Source organism: Lepidochelys olivacea, assembly GCF_965140295.1.
Source record: "Lepidochelys olivacea isolate rLepOli2 genome assembly, chromosome: 3".
Classification (NCBI taxonomy): Eukaryota; Metazoa; Chordata; order Testudines; family Cheloniidae; genus Lepidochelys; species Lepidochelys olivacea.
In genome coordinates, this window is record NC_140413.1 from 120,135,692 (window position 1) to 120,157,973 (window position 22,282).

A 22,282-nucleotide genomic window follows, 5' to 3' on the forward strand; every position below is an offset into this window, starting at 1 on the left:
CCCTGTTCTATAACACAGACTTCTTGGATTATATAAATCCATGCATATACCGGAATGATCCAGCAATACCTAGTGTTATTCTGAGATTAGCCAGAGTTTTATACTGTACAGTATCTAAGTACAACTGATAATAGTTTCTCTCTTTTCAGTTACAGCCATGATTGTGAGTTAAATTAGGTTCCAGTGCTTCCATCTATGATGATTTTTCTGAGTGGAATAATTTAAAAAAAAAATTCTGTGTGCTTTATAGCCTTGCAGCCCAGTAATCATTTTTTAAATCTGGTAACAATAAACACTCTACTGTTCTGAAAAAGGGCTGTCATTGCTGTGGACCACCTTGGTTGTTCATTTCCATATGTGTTGCACTATTATTGCACTCCTTTTATTTTTAAAGCAAATAAACAAGCTTACAGAATAAATTACAAAGAATGGAATGAGAGAGAAACAAAAGTTTGAGGCACCACATTCTATTTTCATAACACTGATACCTCCCCAGGGGGATAAAGGAAGCATGTGCCATTTATGTACGTCCTTGTGCATTTCCTCTAACAGTGGAGTTTAATTCATGTTATAGAATTCATTGAATTTCTTACCATGTGTTACCTCCTCACTTTTAAAAAATTTCCCATTGTTTTACGTGTAAAATTTTCTCAGTTTTGTCCTCGCAGCTGATTGTCATCAAACTGTAAAACAAAGTTTATGCTAAGATACAGTAAAGAACTAATAATAGTCTGCAACAAAACCTGTGTTTTTCTTATACTAGAGGGAATATTACTTAACAATGCGGTGGTTGTTATGCTTTTTGAATCTTTATTATATTAAACTAGTACTAGGTAACAGTGATAGGTGTGGCTTTTTAAAGCCATCTTTCAGCTTTATTAAAAGTATGGGTAGCATTCCACTACAAAGCAATATAGACTTAATAGAATATAAATTCTTAACCTGGATAGATCTTTAATGGCAAGTGACTTAATAGTTTCTGAGAACATGTATTGCACTATTTGACATTAGTAGTATAACAATTATTTCTTTTTCCTCTCTCCCTTGTAGTTGTCCATATTTGTCAGAGAAGATTACACCTGCTATTCCTGCAATAGGTGGGATTCTGTTCTTTTTCGTGATGGGGACCTTGCTGCGTACTAGTTTCAGTGATCCTGGAGTCCTCCCACGTGCAACACCAGATGAAGCAGCAGACCTGGAAAGACAAATAGGTAACACAGAAGGTCTGTCATTGTCCCTTCGCTTTTCTTCCAAGTGTGTATGTACTGTGCGGAGGCAGAATGCTGCTCAGCTTGTGGAGGACAAACCCCCATCTCAGCAGTAATCACTCTGAAATAATATTTTAACTCCCACAAATAGTATTGACTCTCCTAGAAAAGAGTCTGAGGAATTCTTCAGTCAGAAGTTGCTGACCACAGTGGTGAGCATGAAGAATGATAGCTTACTGCTTTGATTTGTTACTGGCCTTTTCTCTATATATGATGGAAGGTTCCCTAGTGCATAAAAAAATACTTACTGGTATATACTTCTAAAAGTGTTTATGGGAAGAAAAGTGACACAGGCATGCAATACTTCTTAAACTCTTAAATTCTGCACCTTCTTAGGCAACATACCTTATGTTGGGTCACATCTAAGTATGACATTGATATGTTTGTTTATATTGTCTGCCGAAGGACCCCAACTAGGAACAGGGACTGATTTGTAGAGCCCCGCAAATCTGCAGATAGTTGTTTTATATTCATGGACCATGTTTGTGGATCGCAGTTTGGATGCGGATACAAATTTTGTATCCGCACAGGGCTGTACTGATTTGTGTTAGGCAGCATACAAGCACATAGAAAGACAGAGTCCATGGAAGGTTGCACATCTATGACAACAGTTAAACTTTTATTATTTTTTATTCATGCAGAGCCAACACAACTATGGAAGAGTGAGCTAGATTCTGATATGGCTCCTACATCAAGACAATTATTTACTAAGTCCTAATTGCAGAGTTTTTATAATTGCAAATGTCATAACCAAAAGATATGCTACTTGGCTGTCAAAGCCCTTGCAGAGTTGCTGAATCAAAAATCTTTTTACGAAAGCAAAAAAAGAACAACAAAAAAACAACCTCCCAATACTGTTAATTTGAAACAGAATTCCTTGGGAAACATACATGAAACCCCGCAATGCAACTTCAATAGTCAGTTTTCAGCGAAAGCTACACTCTTGTAAGAACAGAAAAGACACAAACAATTACAATTAAGTATGTTAAGCGGCAGTAAAACTGTGAGGCTGTGAATATAGGAGTCTTCTATCTGATACAAATTATGACCTCTTCCTCTGTTCCTCTTTTGATGCCATAGTTGACTTTTCTTTCTCCAATGACAGTTATGAAAGTACAAAAATAAATTATGAAACCTACAAGTTTTCCCACATGGTGGATTTTGTGGGTCAGAAAATGATATTTTTATCACCTTTTACATACATTACTTTAGAATGCCTTTTCAAAGGCTTTGGCAGAGATTTAAGATCACCAGTTCATTTTTAATATCATATAGAACCATAGAATAGCCCTTTAAATTGTAATGGTTGCCTTTTTTGCAGCATTTGAATCTTGAGGTTGCAGTATGATGAAATCCTAACACAAGTTTTGATTGAAGGGCTCAGTTTCAGAACAGTTGCAGTTGGAAGAAAACTGTGTTTTATAGAAGGAGACACAAGTTTGTCATTGGCTTGTGTTTATTCTACAGATAAAATTGTATTTCTGTATTACTATAGAAATATAGTAATCAATTTACTGGTCACTGTTGTGTTATTGGTAAACTCCTGTCCCCCTTCAGCAGATATAGAGGGTCCACAGCAGAACTAGTGTGGTTTCACTGTGCGGCATTGGGGGATGGGATGCAGGGGGGCTATGTGGTGCTCTGCCTTCCCTACATGCCAGAGAGCTGTACTCCACAGGGGATTTATGTGTACCTCGCCACACAGTGGCATCAGAGTATTAACATCAAATCAGTGGGTTTGCAACTTGCTGGATCCACAAGCCCTTCTTCCTCCAGCATTGTACTCCCCATTTGGGACGGGTGCAGGGGCAGTGTGGGATGCATGGTCATACAGCAGCTCTGGTTGTGGGGAGAATTATTTCCCTTAGGCATTCTTGGAACTCTGAAGTATATAGCTGTATTACATTTTCTAGTTCTGGCTGAGCAGTGTAATAACACCATGTTGTGTTGATATACCAGAATTCAGGTCTCAGCTCCTCATGATGCTTTTATGCTGTATCCCTCCCTTTCACTGCTGCTCTGAGCATCAGTGAGCATTCACTGATGTGGCAGAAGGGGAGTTCTATCCAGCCAACCTTGGCTGACAGGAGCATTGCTGCAAGCTAGAACCAAAGTGGGCGGAGAGTAAATAGGAGAAAAGGCAGGAAAATGCCAGGTGACCCAAGCATGTCACTCCCAAAATATTTTTTATTAACTTTCTGTTGGCTGTGGCATTTTGGGTAACCTAAAAGAAGAAAGGCCTAGCGCAGAATGTAAGCACAGGCTGAAGAGAAGCAAAATCTATATGAATTAGAGGCAGACTGAATCCTCACTTCAGTCAGAATGTCTTAAGAAATTAATATGAAACTTATTCATGCTGAGAAATTAGTGTAACTGAAGAGAATAGTGCATTGTATAAACAAGGACTGGGAGTTATAAATGAAGGAGTTTCTAATTTTCATAAAATACAAAGATCTAGAAAACAGATGCCAGAGTTTAAATTTATGTTGTTGGGGAAAATACCAGAAGACTTTTGAGCAGGCTGTTTAAGAGTTTGTTTTTCAGTTTTTTGCCAGTGATATAACTGAAGACATTTTTTCAAAATCAAAAACTGAGTACATAATGTGCTGAAATTTAAGACAGTTGCTGGGACAGTTGTTTTGTTTTTTAATAGTAGAAAAATAGTCTGAGATGTGTTTATGAAAAGCTCAGGAAAAAGCTATGACGCTTTCTTTAAAACAAAATTATTTGGAGTGGACTGTGGAAACTTATGAGAAGATGGAATTCAGACAGGTAAATTGATTACTATACAGTATAGCTGAAAAATAAGGGACTGCCCCTTTTATATTGGAATTGGAAAAGGTTCAGAAAAGGGCAACAAAAATTATTTGGGGTATAGAATGGCTGCCATATGAGGAGATTAATATGACTGGGACTTTTCAGCTTGGAAAAGAGATGACTAAGGGGAGATATGAGATCTACAAAATCATGACTGGTGTGGAGAAAGTAAATAAGGAAGTGTTTACAGCTTTTCATAACACAAGAACTAGGGGTCACCAAATGAAATTAATAGGCAGCAGGTTTAAAACAAACAAAAGGAAGTATTTCTTCATACAACACACAGTCAATCTGTGGAACTCTTTGCTAGAGGATGTTGTGAAGGTCAAGACTATAACAGAGTTAAAAAAAAAAACCTAGATAGATGCATGGAGGATAGGTCCATCAAAGGCTATTAGTCAGGCTGGGCAGGGATGGTGTCCCTAGCCTCTGTTTGCCAGAAGCTGCGAATGAGCAACAGGGGATGGATCACTTGATGATTACCTGTTCTGTTCATTCCCTCTGGGGCATCTGGCACTGGCCACTGTCAGAAGACAGGATACTGGGCTAGATGGACCTTTGGTCTGACCCAGTATGGCCATTCTTATGTTCTTCTCCTGTGAAGTTGTCGTAATTATTGTGTAAATGAACAATAAAAATATTCTGGTATTCCACAAAAAGCCCTCTTGAGGTAGTGCTAGTTACAGAAGTAAAGGATTGACATGACTATTCAATGTTATGTTGAGTTCAATTGAGTCTAAGGGTTTTGTAAAGTAGTATTGCTTCAATTTTATTACGATATTTGGGAAAAGGTGAACTTTCTTTGCCTATTTTAGTGCTGGAGCTGAAGGTAGTAGGAGAAATATTTTAATTATAATATAATTTAAACGAAAATATATTTATTGAATCCTTAGAGTACTGAGGATGAGTACTTTTAATCCAAGAAGTGATAAGGTACTTTGGATGAATATATGACACAGAAATGTATATTCTCCGCAATGGAGTGTTTGTCTGAATCTAACCTCCTATCACCAACTATTTAACTCTTCCAGTGGCTTCCATAACTCCCACTTCCCTTCCCACCACCCCTACAACCATCAAACACAGCAAATCCTCCGTTGCCAAGCCTTCTTTTTATCATCTTCTCCTATGAAAAATACACAGTTCCAAATACTTCCCAAATGGTGTAATTAGACTATTATACTTATTTCTAAAAGTGTGCAACATATCTGTATGACTTTAATAAAGAGTAAAGAGATTTAAGAATGTTAAGGCTGTTTAACCATTAGGATTCCTATATGAAAATTACTGGGAAAGCATGAATATTTCAATAAAAAAGTTACCACCTGGCAATTGTAGGTTTGTTTTTCGTGAAATGAGTTTGGTCTCAATCCAGTTCCCTCTAGACAAGAATCCATATCAGAAGAATCACCATCATATTTGATGCTAATTGGTCCCGTTGTTGACCACTTTAGCAAAGAGACTTTGAACGGATATAGACACTGATGTGTCTGTCAAGGAGGAGGTCTCTTCAGGTAAAGGCCGAAGCGTGTTAGTAGGTCAGTGTGTGGACTGCTGCATCGCTGCAGCTTGTTCTGTACTTGCTCTGTAGATATACTGTCTCCAGAAATGTTAATCTACCTTCTTTCCTTAGCCCTGTATTTGCACAAACATATTGAAAGTAAGTTACAGGTTATCCCAGAGAAAGTCTCCTTTGGGATACGGTCTAACAAGTAAAAAGAAAAGGAGTACTTGTGGCACCTTAGAGACTAACAAATTTATTTGAGCATGAGCTTTCGTGAGCTACAGCTCACTTCATCGGATGCATTCAGTGGAAAATACAGTGGGGAGATCTATATATACAGAGAACATGAAACAATGGGTGTTATCATACACACTGTAAGGAGAGTGATCACTTAAGATGAGCTAATACCAGCAGGTGAGCTGGGGGGGGGGGACCTTTTGTAGTGATAATCAAGGTGGGCCATTGACAGCAGTTAACAAGAACGTCTGAGGAACAGTGGGGAGGGGGGGAAATAAACATGGGGAAATAGTTTTACTTTGTGTAATGACCCATCCACTCCCAGTCTCTATTCAGGCCTAAGTTAATTGTATCTAGTTTGCAAATTAATTCCAATTCAGCAGTCTCTCGTTGGAGTCTGTTTTTGAAGTCTTTTTGTTGTAATATTGCTACCTTTAGGTCTGTAATCAAGTGACCAGAGAGTTTGAAGTGTTCTCCGACTGGTTTATGAACGTTATTATTCTTGACATCTGATTTGTGTCCATTGATTCTTTTACGTAGAGACTGTCCAGTTTGACCAATGTACATGTGCCAGCAATGCCTCTCTGCCATGATGGCATATATCACATTGAAATTTCAACAAGTGGATTGATTGGATTTTTACTACTGTCAGTGGGAGGGAGTTTGGTGAATGACTCCTTTATTTGTATTTGATACAGTTTAAATTATTTTTGGAAACTGAAAATGTGCATCAGTTAGTTAAATTGGTTGAGGCAAATTGGTAACAACTGTAAATATTGATTTCTGAAAAGAGATAATCTAAAAAGCTAAGTGATTCCTATAATGATATAGTGATTCCTGGGACAGTTTTTGAAAATTCAATGCACCCAGAAAATAAATCCTCCCCCAGCAATGAGGAGACTCTCCGATCTCTATTTGAAAACAAATGCAAGAGAGAATAAAATGAAAGAAGATAAAATAATTGAGAATAATCCTAAAAGATTCTACAGTCCACCCTCCTTACCAAAGGTCTCTTCAGTCTCTTGTGTCTGGTTCTGATTTTGCCTTTTGGCAAAAATAAAATTATAATTCTGTTAATAAAAGTGCTAATGAAATTTACTAGATCGTTAGTTATACACCAGTAATAATAACCATGAATTTTTGGAGGACTTTATTCCAAACCAGAAACCTGTATAATCTATTACTCTTTTACGTTAAAGTTTTGTTTTTAGTTATTTTTTAAAGTAAAAAAGAAATAACTTTTTAGCAACTATACATAAAGATAATACTGTTGATTATCTGAAATATTACAAATGTGAATCATGATGGCAATTAGAGGAACTATCTTGCTGTGATGATTCCCCCCTGACCCCCAAATCACTAGAATCTTGCTGTTTGGCAAGATAGATGAACAGGTGCACTGATAGCTATCTGAAGTTAGTACACTAATTTCAGAACAACAAATTAGCTCTCCAGTTTTGGCACCCAGCACTCATATGTGGAACTTTTAAGTGTACCCATGGTTTTCAGATGACTGTGATAATAGTCGATTTTTAAGAGATGTTTATGTAATGCGATTGTCTACACAGAAAGTGGCAGGAGCATAAACAGCCTTTGGATGTCAATGGAAGGAGCTATTGGCCCCTACCGAAGGATGCAGTGTTTACTTTAAAATCCTGGCTAATTGGTGAAGAGAGTATCTTAGCTTTCTCATTTTCATTTCCATTCTCTGGAAACAAGATGTAAATTCAGAAAGAATACAAGGAATAAATCTGTACTGAATGACTAAAAAAAAAAAATCCTAAAAGCTGTGGGGGTGGAAGGCAGACAGCATTATAGGCAGCACTACTAGTGCTGCCTATTATTAAGGTTGCCTGAAATTATCCATTGAGACCCTGTTTTCAGTTGCTTAAAACTTTCCCAAATTCTGTTCTGGTTGAAAATGCATGTCAGGCATTTGTGTCAGGCTGAAAAAATAGTAGTTGATCATGTAGATTAATATATTTCAAGACCAGTAGGGCCTGTTGTGATAATCTAATATGACCACTTGTATAGAACAGGCCATAGCACTTTCCTGAAAAAAATTCCTATAGCATAACTTTTAGAAAAACATCCATTTAATATGGAGATATACCTATCTCATAGAACTGGAAGGGACCTTGAAAGGTCATCGAGTCCAGTCCCCTGCCTTCACAGTACGACCAAATACCATTCCTTCTTATTGCCCCAGATCCCTTAATGGCCCCCTCAAGGATTGAACTCTCAACCCTGGGTTTAGCAAGCCAATGCTCAAACCACTGAGCTATCTCTCCCCCCCATTCTTGGTTTAAAAATGGCCAGTGATGGAGAATCCACCAAAAACCTGGGTTAATTGGTCCAATGATTTATCATCCTCACGGTTAAACAAATTTATGCCTTATTTCAAGTCTGAATTTGTCTAGCTTTAACTTCTAGCTCTTGGATCATGTTATATCTTTCTCCGCTAGATTGAAGAGTCCAATATGAAAAAAATTGTTCACTATCTAGGTACTTACTGTAATCAAATCATCCCTTTTCCTTGTTAAACTAAAGAGATTGAGCTCTCTGAGTCTATCGCTATAAGGCATGCTGTCTAATCCTTTAATCATTCTTGTGGCTCTTCTGTGAACACTTTCTAATTTTATCAACATCCTTCTTGAATTGTGGACATCAAGAACTGGACACAGTATTCTAGAAGCAGTCGTACCAGCACCAAGTACAGAGTTAAAACAACATCTCTACTACTGAATCATAAGGGTCAAATTAAGGTTACATAGGCAACCTTAGATTTGGCATTTCCTAACTTTTGGGTGCTTGACTCTGCAACCTTAATGTTCTTTATGTAATTTGCTAAGTTTTTAAGTAAAAGCAAACAAATCCAACAGAAATTCCATCATGTGGAACCATATTAACTCCCAGCGTGGGTCATGAGCAGGCTTTGGACCTTTAGATAGACATCACAGATGTCTGACACTTGAGCTAATGGAATAACTAGTAGCAGTAGTAGGTGGTTGTCCTCTATATGAATCAGGCACTTAAGGGGGGATTAGACGCACACTTTGCTATCAGCAAATAATTATGAAAAACCACTAGCAAAGAATGCAGAGACTCAGGAATCCAGGATTCCTTTCCAGCTTCCGGAGGAGAATGTGCTTTAGTAGTTAGAAACCCTTCTGCCCCCATCTTCCCACCCCAAAATCTCTGTCCCACTCTCCTCATATCTCCCTCTCCTTCCCGCTCCCCAGACCTATCTTAACTCCACATTCCCTGGTACATGCAAAGAGGCAACTGCTGCTGTGAGAATTATAACTTGGAATTTCCTATCTTCTGTGCAATTAAAATGTAAACCTTGATACTACTTTATCAGTCTTGCATTAAATTTCATTTGGAATACTCTTCAGCCTATTTTTGGCAATTAGAAAAAAATATAGTGCAACTGCACTTTTTTTTTTAATTAAAGCCGCATAGGAAAAGATAACTGAGGTAAGAGGAATGAATTTATCAAGAGGAGATCCCCCGAGTCTGGGTTTGTCCAATATGTGTAGGAGAGATTAACTGTTCCTCATGAATGTTAATCTCTCTGCATAGCACTGGTGCTGCAAATAAATTTCTAAAAAGATGGTTTTGCATTTTTCTTCTCCAACTATAAAGGGCATATCTACAGTGAAGAAAAGAAAGGGAAATGCTTTGTATTTCTTATCTTCACACTGATTTCTTACATGGATCTCTTCAAATCTTACACACATCCTCCCAAATTCATCTCTTAGGCCAGGTTGCTTCAAACCTGTTCTATTTTGCTGCTGCTTTCAAGCATGTCCAAAAGCCCTAAGAACTCAATGTTAAGCCGCAGCTGTAATCCGTCACTAAGTCTCATTGATGTATAAGTACTACTGTACCAATTTGGGTTTCTTCACTCCCCTCCCCCCACCCCCATTTCTTACACACACTTAAAGAATATAATCTGAATTACTCCAGTGTTTTTAAGGAAATCCCCCCCCCCCCCGCCAACAACCTTTTAGAGTACTGTACAATTGGCCAAGCAAATATTGTTTTGAGAGTACAACTTGGTTGTGTTCTGCTTCCGTTCCAGAAGTAGGGTACCAACTTAATAGGCTAGTTGTCTGATACAGTATGGCTAATTTTATGAAAATTTTGAGATAAATAGGACACTGTTCCTTGCCAGGCAGATCTTCCAGAGCACTCTCACCTCCAGTCTTTCCTTTTCTCCTCTCAGTAAACCAGAATCTCATGACAGAAAGAGAAAATAGCAGCTTCATGTTTAACAGAGTTCTAGAGTTCAAAAAGGATTATGGAAAGTTACTCTTGTAATCTTTTTTTCTAAATTGGGACAGTAAGTCCTCTTCTGAAAGTCAGTGTAGTCTTTAGCTCAAAAATCAGTGCTGGGTTTACAATGGCGCCAGCAGCTCCATGGAGCTGGGCCCATGCTTAGAAGGGGCCCCGGCCTGCTCCGCTTGCACTGCATCCTGAGACTCTGCCAGCCCACTAGCTCCTCACCGCCCATCACTTGTGCCTCAGGCTGAAGGATCCTCTCCACCCCGTGGCCCCACTGCCCTGCTCCTCTCTGCTCCCTGGCTGGACCACAGTGTACCTCCATCTCTGCTTCCCCCACCTGTCTCCCCAGAGCTGAGCTGCCTGGGACTGGTGCAGAAGCCTGGCCAGTCTTACCAATTGGGGTGGGGGTGAGGGTGGGGGGTTTGCCTTTGCCCCTCCAGGCAAGTGCGTCTTGAGAGAGCCCAGCCAGCACTGGCCTGCTGATCGCACCACCACCCAAGGGGCCGCAGTGATTCCTGGCCCCGGGACCAGCTCTGGGTGTGCTGCTGGCTCAGCCCGGCAGATACAGTTACCTCCCAGCAGAGCTGGTGAGTGCTGGCAGGAGGCAGGGGGTGGGGAGTGGGTCTCTGGGGTGTGCTGGGCTGTGAGGTGGTGGGGAAGATCTGTGTGTTGGGACACTAGGGAGTGGGGGTTCAGTGGGCAGTGCCAGGCAGTTGTGGTGGGGCGGTGGGCAGGGATGGTGGTGTGCATTTTTGGGCAGGGGCCACAGGGGGGCTCTGGCCATAGGGAATCGGGGGGGGGGGTTCAGTGTTGGGTGGGGGGGCTGGGTGGTGTGCTGTGGCATGGCACCCCCCGCCCCCCTCTGAGGGGAAGGGGCATGCTGGCAGCACAGGGCCGGGTGGGGCACTGTGCGTCTGGCAACTGCCAGTTTGTAAATAGTGCCCTCACACTGGGCTGGCCCGTCGCTATGGGGACTGACGTCCCTGCATCATGCTCCATTGCCTCTATGGGAGCCCACAAATATGTTAGGTGCGAGGCCTACAAAAGGTTAATCCAGCCCTGTCAATAACAGATCAAGAGTTACAAGTGGATTGCAGTGAACAGCACTACTTTACGGGGGTTTTTTTAAATCACATTCCCAGTGTTTTTGTAGAGTGAGAAGTTCTGCTGTTCTCCCTTGAGAATGGCATTCTCAAGTTTTAAGTTCCTGGTTGTCTAGATACTGACTTTTCCTCCATGTAGCCCAGTGTTTATAATTAAGTGTGCAGCATGGACTTAGATGGTTACACAAAAAGAGGACCTTCCTTGTTGTGGTAAGATCTTTTTAATATTTATTTTTGTGCTTTTACAGATGTCAGAGTTCATTCATGAAGAATTTTGCTGACACTAGGCCTTTACTGCAGCTGGAAAAAAAAACAAATTATTGCTTTATCAATGTATTGTTTTAGGGCCAAATTGTTGTCCCTTTGAAACGTAATGGCAAAACTCCTGTGACTTGGCCCTCACGGGGATCAGGATTTGACTCTTAATGTACATTTTCCCCAAATATAAGTTTCATTTTGGAAAAGATTAAAAGCCTCTGAAAAGAAAGGGAAGGAAATTTCACATCTATATTGTATCCAGCTTGGTAAAATAATACGAACACAAGCCATATATTTTCTAGATATTACATGTTTAGTGCTTATGTTTTATGTATATGGAGGTAAGTAGGATGTGGCCATATACCTGGGCACATGAAGACCCATACTATGAATGTATATAGGAAAGAAAGAAAAAGGGTCTGGATAATTTTACAGAGCTGATAATATTCAAAGCTGTGTAAATGAAAGTAATGGGGATGATCAACTCCTGCTTCTGGGTGTAAGCTGATCTACTTACTGAAGGTTCTATCCATACTATGGCTTGAATTGTGGTAGAAAAAACATGATCAAAACTGATATCAAGTATGGTTTTACTAGACCTGTGCTTAACTGTTTAATATGGTGGCTGTTTGGTATAGCTGTAAGCAAATCTTTTTTTTTTTAAAAAAAAACATCATGTTTTGCTGACCATTACTTAGCAGTCATTGCAGAAAATCACATTCAGCATTGTCAGCCAGGTTTGACTAAAACCATGTTTGGAAATGCAATCCTCCAAAATTAATCGGTAGAATAAATTAATAAGGTATTCTAGAAAGGCCTATGTATTAAAGCCCCTCTTAAGTGATGGACTTAATTACGTGCCTAATTTTGAGCATGCGAGTTATCTAGTTAAAGTCAATAGGACTATTAACATGCTTGAATTTAGGTACTTGCTTAAATATCTTGCTGAATTGGAGCCTAATTAGGGCTGACAAATACAGACGTTTTTGACCACAGTCTTAGTCTGTCATTGACACCTAAGGTCAAACTCATCCCTGATTATAACTACATTAAGGTCAGTGGAGTTCCACTAAGGATGAATTTGATTTTTTTTTTTTTTATGATTAAAGGCTAGTGCTAGCATATTTGTGGTAACGTCATTCAAAGTATGGTAAGTGTGCTTAACTGTCTCAATTTTAGCAATAAAAATAAATGATACAGTATCTTTTTATAACAAAACATATTACGTGTGTGTGTCTATAATGGAGATATATAAATAAATATCCTGTAAATAATCTCTTTTGGTCTTAAGCATATTACTTTTATTGCTGTGTGGTAAAGCTTTTCATGGTTATTGATGCTGCAGCGTATGATAAATGATGTCTTTGTATAGCAAATGTGTAAAATATTCCCTTTTTAATTTTTAAAAAGTTCATACCTAACAAAGACCAAAAAACCCCTCAACCCTCACCTTTTTTCATTTTAAATTTGGGGCTGGAATCACTCATGGTACCTGTAAAGCGCTAAATATAATGCTGTATGTATGAATGTTTTCTTGCTGCCTGCCACAATGTTAGCTTAGCTTAGTTCTAAATCAGGGGTCTCAAAGTCCTGGCCCGTGGGCCATCTGCGGCCCACGGAGGAGAGACACATGCAGCCATGCTGCCAGCAATGTCTGCTGCATGCGCAGCCCACCGCAGCTCCCATTGGCTGGAGGAAAGGGATGGAGATACCATCACTAGTTGCTGGGCAAAGTCAGCCATGGAGGCAGCGTCACTTTTTTCCACAATGTATATAAACAAGTCAAAATACTGAACACAACTATCTGATGCCACCTTGCTGCAATCCTGAAGGTTTCAACTGCTCAGCTGCTGAGGTCAAACATCAATGAACTGACAGAACTGAAGCATTGCCAGGTATCTGGCAAACACTGAAAACTCTCTGGCATGCAAAGAATTGTATAAAGTTGTATGACAGTTTTATTATTTCTAAGAAATTCAAAATAAAAAATACAATATAAAAGTTTTCTTTTCTCAACACCATCTTCAGTGACATTATTGGCCAGCTGGGAGGATTTGAGGACTGGCACTGGCCTCAGGTAAATTGAGTTTGAGACCCCTGTTCTAAATAAAAAGGAATCCAAAGATTGTTTCCTTCCTCATCGATCATGCTAATCATATCATATACGTTATGTAAACCCATATAGCCTGAGGACTCTGGGTCTGAGTCTTGGGTTAGCATGATTTGTGTTTAGACAGAAAGAAAGTGGAGGTAGACTTAAGCCTGAATTCAAACCCTGGGTTTATGTTGCACTGTAGACATACTCCTAGTATCTCAGGAGCATGTTGCTATAATATTAAATCTAGTAATTATCAGGAGCTGTTAAAGAGGCTTTATCTGTTTTGTGAATAGTCTCTTACGCTTGAACTATGACAAATTCAGCTCAATGAGAGCTATCAGTTTTCAAACAAAAAACTTCAAGGTTGTGTGAAGGTTGTAAATATATATATTCATAAGATTCTAACAGGCTTTTACTGTTGTAATAGTTTTTTAAAAAATTAAGGCAGGAGATTATAAATTACACTGAAAAAAATAGTTTTTAAATCTGAAAATTAAAGATACTTGCTCAGTATATTCATAAACCTTTTACCTAAAGATGCAGATATATATAGTAACTATCTTAACATACAATTTCTGTGTTCTTTCAGAAGTGGGTGCTGAAACATAAGTTTGTCAGGACCCTGTTTATATTATAAATATTTGTAACTGTATTTATTAGATGAATAGCATGTTTGCAACTGTAATAGTATTACTGTTTCATACTTCAGGGTAGTCCTAGACCTTTCTATGCTCATCCAAGTTGTAACTGCAGGCATCATTTGAAGAAAACATAGCTGCACATGTGGCCCTGACACTGAAATTTAATTAAAACAATTCTGTTTATGATGCAAGAGTCAGAAAATAATCTGTTTCACTCTACCATAGCTCTTTCGGTTCTGCTTGGCTGACAGTAAAACTTACATTTTGTCACTAAAGTAATCAGATTTTAATCAATGAGGGCAGTTCTTTGAGTAAGAAGGCACCATTTTAACCACATGCGCTTCTCAGCATATATCTGCACTTCAGAAGCATTTAAAATACAAAATCGATCCTTAAAAATTATTAACCTAGCCAGTGCTCTAGCTTCTGGAGTAATAAATGTTCTTGTCCTAAATAAACTCAACTATCACTTTGCCAGATGGCAAGCAGAGACTTCTTTGTAAACAGATTTTAAGCTACAACAGCTGTATTAAAATATCACTACGTGTTTGATTTTAAACTCTCAAAAAGCAAGATGAGTGAAATACTCTCCTGAATGTACTCCATTTTACCATGGTATTTAAGGGTCTCAGAACAATGAGTGATCTTGTTTGCCATATATGCCAAGTGCTCTAATGATAGGTAGAATGTTGGTGTGTATTGTATAAATGTCTAGTTTGGGCATTAAATTCAGCCTGAACGCTGCATTTCTTTGTCTTAATAATTAAAGACTTAAAAACGTTTCTAAAAGCAAAACCTCCCTTTTAAAGTGATTACAGCATTTTGCAAGAGGGCCATTTTTCATTTATAGATGTGAACTAAAAAATCCTTGAGCTCTTTCCCCAGTTGAAAATGACTTTAGTCACCTCTGTTAAATGAGTTAGTGGTTAGTCCAGTTCTTAGTGAACAAATGTACACATCACAAGAAACTCCACGAAGAGCAAGCCTATTTTTGAGGAGCCAGCGAAATGGAGTCTGTGCTTGAACAGATTTTTGTGTTACTCAGTCTTAGATATCGTACATGAAGTAAATATTAAAGGTGCTGGCTAGGCTGAAGAGTGTGGGATTTTGGTTTTTGTGGTACAGAAGCTGTGGTGGCTAGATTTTTTTTTTTTTAAACAATTAGCTGTGTGGGGTTTTTTTTCCATTTTTTGTGATGCATTGTATTTTGAGTTATTAGCCTCGATATTCAGAGTCTGGGAGAGAGAAAAACTGTTTTTAAGCTTTCTAAATCTACAAAAATATATGTAAATGTTAAAGAAACTGGATTTAAAATGACAGTAATGTGCCTATCGCATATCTGGCAAGAGAATATAAATTATTGTTCTAATGTTTAATCATTTCCCTGTTAGATATTGCAAATGGCTCCAGTTCAGGAGGATACCGTCCACCTCCCAGAACAAAAGAAGTAATCATCAATGGACAGACAGTGAAACTGAAATACTGTTTCACTTGCAAGATTTTCCGCCCACCTCGTGCCTCACATTGCAGCCTTTGTGATAACTGCGTAGGTGAGTATAAAGAAAACATACATGTTCAGTTTTTGTCATTTTTTCATTAAAGTGCTTTTAGAGGGCAGGATAGTCTTCCTATGAATACATATGGTGGTTTGCTTAAAGAGACCAGCCTCACATGGTTATAAAATCATCCAGAAGGTCACTAGCTAACACAATTATCCTGCTTCCTACCAGCTAATGTGAGGATTTTGGAGGAGGGTAGATATAGCCTCCTGGAAGTTTCAACCATGTAGCAGTTTTGTGGGGGGGGAATTAGGGCTCATCTACACTGCTATTTAGCTACCATTGTAGTTGCACCAGTGCAAACCTCTAGTTTAAAGACATGGTCTCATCTGAGGTAAACTATACCAGTGCAATTCACATTGTACTAGTGTAAATTACATCTACACTTGAGGTTTGCTCTGGTAGAGCTAAACTGGAGGCTAAAATCCCATTGCAGACAGACTAAGGGCTTTTCTGCACTGCAGCATAGCCACATTTCTGTAGCTATGCCACTATAGTGCTGTAGTGTAGACACCTCAGCGATGGAAGGGTTTTTTCCTGTCACTATAGCATCCACCTCCCTGAGTAGCAGTAGCTAGATCAACTGAAGCATTCTTCCGTCAGTGTAGCTGTGTCGACAATGGGGGTTTTGGACCTCTGAGCACCATAGCTGTGTTGATATACATTTTAAGTGTAGATGAGGCATAAGTGAGATTACATTTCACACTGGTCTAGTTACACTGGTGTTGCTGCACCAGTGCATGCCCCTAGTTCAAATGCACTAGAAGAATGTAAAAATTACTTGCATCGAGTGCTTCTCACTCTAGTTCAGGGGTTCCCAAACTTGGTTCACAGCTTGTTCAGGGTAAGCTCCTGGCAGGCCGTGAGACACTTTGTTTACCTGAGCGTCCGCAAGTACCACGGGCCACCACTTCCTACAGCTCCCATTGGCCGGGAATGGTGAACTGTGGACACTGGGAGCTGCGAGGAGCCATACCTGCGGACGCTCAGGTAAACAAAGCGTCTCACGGCCCATCAGGGGCTTACCCTGAACAAGACACAGACCAAGTTTTGGAACCCCTGCTCTAGTTTTGAACCTGGGGTAAACTAGAGTGATGCAGGTCACTTCTTACACTGGGCAGTGCAACTACACTAGGGATTTGCATCACTGGTGGGAGGGGAAAAAAACAGTACCTTGGCGTTAACCCCCCATGAAAATGAGGGTTGGTGACCCACACCTCCTTTGAAGGCAAATCCTGGTCCTTTCTTTGCCACTCATTGAGAGAGAACCACTTGCGTTCCACAGCACAGGGGATGCAGCAATTTTTGGGGAGCCCATGTAGAGTATTTGCCCTTCCTTTGTGCTAGAGAGCCAAGATCTTCAGGGAACTCCCTGCATCCAACACAACAGGAGTGTGTAGGGATGGAATAGGGTGGTCATCTGCTACAGTTAGTCTGCTTATGTCACAGGTACAAGCATCACAGTGTGTTCAGCCTTGAGTCCGGAGTAGTTGCCACAGGGCAGCTCTGCTGTCTTGGCTAAACTGTAATGAGGGTGAGGAGTTTCTTTTCCTGTTGCAATTCCAAAGTAATTGGCTTGTGCTATGCTCTGCAGCCAGGATATGATCTGTAGACAGTTCACATCTTCACAGTTCCAGCCTATCTGCAGACTCAAGATGACAACACAATATCATTCACACTCAGTTTACGTTTGGAAATTTGTCTCCTCTAAGGTAATGGCTAGAAACTTAATTTTGCTTTAGTATCCACAGAAATTTGATGGTTAAGTCTTCACTCAGAGAAAATTTCCTACTTAGCATTCGCTTGCCAATGGCAATGTCAGGCCCTGATTATATTTTAAAATAGTAAACTGAAATAACATTAGGTTTTAGAGTAGCAGCCATGTTAGTCTGTATTCGCAAAAAGAAAAGGAGTACTTGTGGCACCTTAGAGACTAACCAATTTATTTGAGCATAAGCTTTCGTGAGCTACAGCTCACTTCATCGATGAAGTGAGCTGTAGCTCACGAAAGCTTATGCTCAAATAAATTGGTTAGTCTCTAAGGTGCCACAAGTACTCCTTTTCTTTTTTTGAAATAATGTTTTGATGCTCTTCTGTACATAGTTTCTTGAAGGGTAAGTAAGTGTGGTTGACTACTTTTGATTTTTAACCACTATTCAAACCGGTGTAGTTTTGCAGTGTAATTAGAATACATTTGGGGTTTAATGTGGCTGATTAACACACTGGTGATCCTGAACCTTGTGCAGTCAAGAAAATAATGCAGATGTCTCCAGCTCAGAAATGCAATTGCAGCATGTAGCAGTGATCCTTTTCAGTATATATCAATCACTGGAAGAATTATACATTCACATTTAGAGAATATCCATATAGTGAATTATAAGCTGAGTGTGGAAAGGTAGCCTTTGGTCTTCATATAATGAATGGATACCTACAGGCAGTTTCTTTGGTAAATAAATCAATCTGTTAAATGTTATGGTAAAAATTCTATCTACTAATCAGGAAAAGTTTTTCTTCTATATTAAAATTGGAATTCTTAAATAAACAGAGGTCAATTTTAAGCTAAAATCTCTTTTTATAAAAGCCAGCTTTTATTGACCGTAGGACAAATAGGAATGTTTCTCTGATTTTCAAATTAGAATTGATTACAGTCAAAAACAGGAGTGTGTTAGAGGGAAAGTTCTGAGTGATTTTTCCTGCTAATAGAATCATAGAAGATTAGGGTTTGGAACAGACCTCAGGAGGTCATCTAGTCCAACCCCCTTCTCAAAGCAGGACCAACCCCAACTAAATCATCCCAGTCAGGGCTTTGTTAAGCCGGGCCTCAAAAACCTCTAAGGATGGAGATTCCACCACCTCCCTAGGTAGCCCATTCCAGTGCTTCACCACCCTCGTAGTGAAATAGTTTTTCTTAATATCCAACCTAGACCTCCCCCACTGAAACTTGAGACCATTGCTCCTTGTTCTGTCATCTGCCATCCCCGAGAACAGCCTAGCTCCATCCTCTTTGGAACCCCCCTTCAGATAGTTGAAGGCTGCTATCAAATCCCCCCTCACTCTTCTCTTCTGCAGACTAAATAATCTTAGTTCCCTCAGCCTCTCCTCAATAGACTCTCCCTTTCTGCTTAAATCATTCCTGCCATAGAAAACTTATCCCAGGCAATTATAAAATTACTTCAATAGATGAGTTCTTTCTGGATTGGACCTTATTTCAACAAATCATTCTTTTAAAAATACAATGTATAAACATTTCCAACAATTGGCCAAATGGTGGGGTTCACGTGAAATGTTTTTGTTTAAATAGTTTCCCTGGTTATACACCACTGTTCCAGGCGCAAGAAAAGAAAACTGGGAGTGACTTGTTAAAATAGTCACAGCACATAACTGATTGATTAAAAAATAAGGGATGGGTATCAGAAATATTTTCTGTAGAAACCTCTCACAGGTTCTTCTTGTAGTGGGTGTGTCAAGTTTGCCAGATGGCATCAGCTTCCTGCACTGAAAGTACGAGTTATTTAGAACAGGTTGATCAGTAGTAGTAGTATAAAGCTTTTAAAATGTTCGTATGCTGTGGCTGTTTGGGAGTTAGAATAATTTGTATAAAGCTTTACGGTCCAGTATAGCTGACACTTGTGTACGTTACTTGATTCTGTTTCACTATGCATTAATACTCTAACATCACCTTTAATGGACCATTAGTTGAAAAATGTTTGTTTACATCATTAACGGGAAAGACAAATGGGGCGTACAAATAAAAATAAAAGTAGGTCCTTCTGCAGTGCTATAGTCAGCTATAAATCAATGGTCCCGCTTTTCGACTGTAGTTGGACTATGCAGAAAAGGTGGGTTTTTTTTTTTAAAGGGGAGACTTTGGCTAGTTAACACTAGATCATAATTGAGAACTCTCCTTTTCAGGAGCCAAAAAATTTAGGATATGACTAGCAACATCCTTATAATGGGTCTTTCAGGGATCTGTCCCCATCAGCTGCTGCATGGAAAGACACACACACAAGTCTAGTCCTTTCAACAGGGGCGCTCTGTGTCAGTCTAGCAATGGCTAGCTTTCAGCCCTCCAGCCAAGGCTTTCTGGTGATTTCTGCCCTTTTTGGAGTTCCAAGTGAAACAATTGATCAATCCAAGATCAGCAAAACAGATAAAACAAAAGGATGAAAGGGGCAACCTGTAGTCAGTTTCAGTTCAGCCCCTTTTCAGAGGGGCCCAGCCCAGTATGGGCCAGAGTCCACTCCAGATTTCACTGGGTGTCCAGCACGAGTTATGGGATTTGGTCCCTTTCCCCTTTTTTCGGGCAGGGTCTGTGTTCCCTTACTGTGAGGACAGAGGCTCCGCTAGCTACCAGCTATTTTTATGGGAGCTGGGAAGCTCGAGAGCCTGCTCCATTCCTAGGGCTGCCCACTGAGTGGAGCTTCCTCCTCCATTGCTGACATGACTTGCAGGTGCTGTGGGGCAGGGCTTCTCCAAGCCAAAGCAGCCCCTTAACCCATCTGATTCACCTCATCACAGGCCCTCTACTCTAGTGTCTGAGTGCCTCCCAAGTGAAAATCAAAATCTCAATAGGTTAGTGGTATAATTTTCCTCAATTACTTCCCTAAGACAGTTGGGGCTATGTATGTGTTTTGTTTAATTTCCTTCTCTAGCTCCTCTTCAGCTCTTTTTCCTAATCTTCCTTTTTCTCTCTTTATCTTTGTTCATTGTAGTTACAGCTGTGCTAGTGCCAAGTTGAAGAAAGTAAGTTTTGCACTTAGTTTTGAGGGCCAAGTCACTGAGTACTCGTAAGCACGTTTTCGGTTTTCTTAAGGGTTTGCTGTTCAGTCGACCCAGCTCTGCTCTTTTTGGCAGAAAATGAAATGGACAGCTGTTCATTCTGGGCTTCACCTGGACATCAGCTGCCTTCCTTTTGTATACCAACTAAGGTATATTGTCTTTTGGGGTATTTTGAAACCCCCAAAAAGAAAATGCAAGCTACCAGATGCACAGATGAGTCTGGCTGACTACCTTTTATTAATGATTTTGTTTATGGTGGTATCCACTGTAGCTAAACACTTTCTAGACATGTAGAGAGGGTGGTCAAAGAACTTGCAATCTAGGGAAAGACTGACAAAAACAAGGAGTTGGTTAGGGAAGAGGAGCAACAAAAAGGGATTTTTATACAAATTAGTAAGATTCACTGTAAGCAGCATCAGAAGACTGTCTTTAAGAGGGGTTTAAAAGTATAATGTTCTTATAGATTAACTCAGGGAGGCGATACTATGTACAGAGGAGACCATGTAGAAGAAAGTACAAGGGTGATTGTGGGAGAGGCTCACAAATACGTGGACATGGTTAAGAAAGTTGGTGGAGTGAAGGGTGTGTGTGGAAGGTAACAGAAAACTTGACGAGAAAATAATTAGGAAGGGATAAGTATTTTATTGAGCTTTGGGGTTGGTGATCAAATGCTTACATTTGATACGTTGCTGTTGGGGAGACAGTGGAGGGATTAAAAGAAGTGAGGTGATCATATCGATAGGCAACAAGTGTTACCCGGGGTTCTTTCAACCCAAAGCTCCTGGTAACGTTTACTCTGTGCGAGGTAGTGTCAGGAAATAAATCAGGGGAGACACAACCGTCCGACTGATAGATGGCTGGCACAAACAAGACAACACAAGAGTGCTTTCACTTAAAGTTAAATTTTACTTCGTCTCAAGCACTTACACACATCCGCCACAGGTTAGTAAAACACCCCCAACCCTTGATAATTACCGAAGCTGAGTGTGGCTCTCAAGTGGCACAGCAGCAGCCTGTCTGCTGGTGGGGAACACAAGATGCATCCAGTGGGAAAGTCCAGTCCCGAAGAGTCCCACAACCTCAAACTTTTCCCCCTTATTTTATACATTAGTAACTCAATGACATGTCCCCTAAAGGAAACTTGTTAAGCAAGCAGTTTCAATGGTCAAGCAAGAGGTTTTCTTCTGATTATTGGTTAACCAGGTGAGGTTTTTTCCCAGAGTTTGCAGCCTTGAGACCCTGTTAAACACATTCCTGAGGGCACATCCTGCTCTTCTAAAATGCATGGATCAGCAGCTTCAACACAATTCTTATCAGGAAGAATGTGGGGTCAAGCTGCCTTTTCTGTGGCACCCCAAACCCCCTTCCCTCCTCCCTGGGTCAAGCTGAGGCTGCTGCATGGCCACTTTACGGTCTGCTGACTTGGCTTCTTTTAGCAATAAGCAATAGTGGATTCAGGCACTTTACTGGTTTGCCAAAATCTCCCCATACACAAGGACTTTAGAAATTGCATTTTGTAAGGAATGAAGGGGAATAAACCCTTCATTTTTAGAAATGGCTGCAAGGTGTGTTGCAGTAATACCCCGTTTCTCTAGACTTCCATTTTCTCCCTCCCAGCCCCTGCTTCTCCACCTCGTCATTTGAATTTTGGCTATGGTGCATGTTGTAGTTGGAAGTTGTATTAGGTAATGCACAAACGCATATTTGGACTTGCAATGGTATGTATAA

General features: G+C 40.0%; 1 protein-coding gene and 1 long non-coding RNA gene across 6 annotated transcripts in view; one reads left to right on the forward strand and one right to left on the reverse strand.

The window, feature by feature from the left end:
* Positions 1-22,282, forward strand: part of ZDHHC14 (zDHHC palmitoyltransferase 14) — a 145,607-nt gene that overhangs the window by 73,057 nt on the left and 50,268 nt on the right. For 3 of the 5 annotated variants that reach the window (XM_084624401.1, XM_084624404.1, XM_084624403.1), the window contains exons 2-3: positions 1,051-1,223; positions 15,608-15,766. In XM_084624401.1, coding sequence (XP_084480527.1) covers positions 1,051-1,223; positions 15,608-15,766 — 332 coding nt within the window. The remainder of the gene's footprint in view (positions 1-1,050; positions 1,224-15,607; positions 15,767-22,282) is intronic. The other 2 variants (XM_084624402.1, XM_084624405.1) reach the window with 1 other exon arrangement.
* LOC311518517 lies at positions 1,112-21,613 on the reverse strand. The gene is made up of 3 exons (XR_014711003.1): positions 21,530-21,613; positions 16,949-17,424; positions 1,112-1,195 (listed from the first exon to the last, which is right to left on the reverse strand). It is a non-coding gene; the product is annotated as an uncharacterized lncRNA (long non-coding RNA).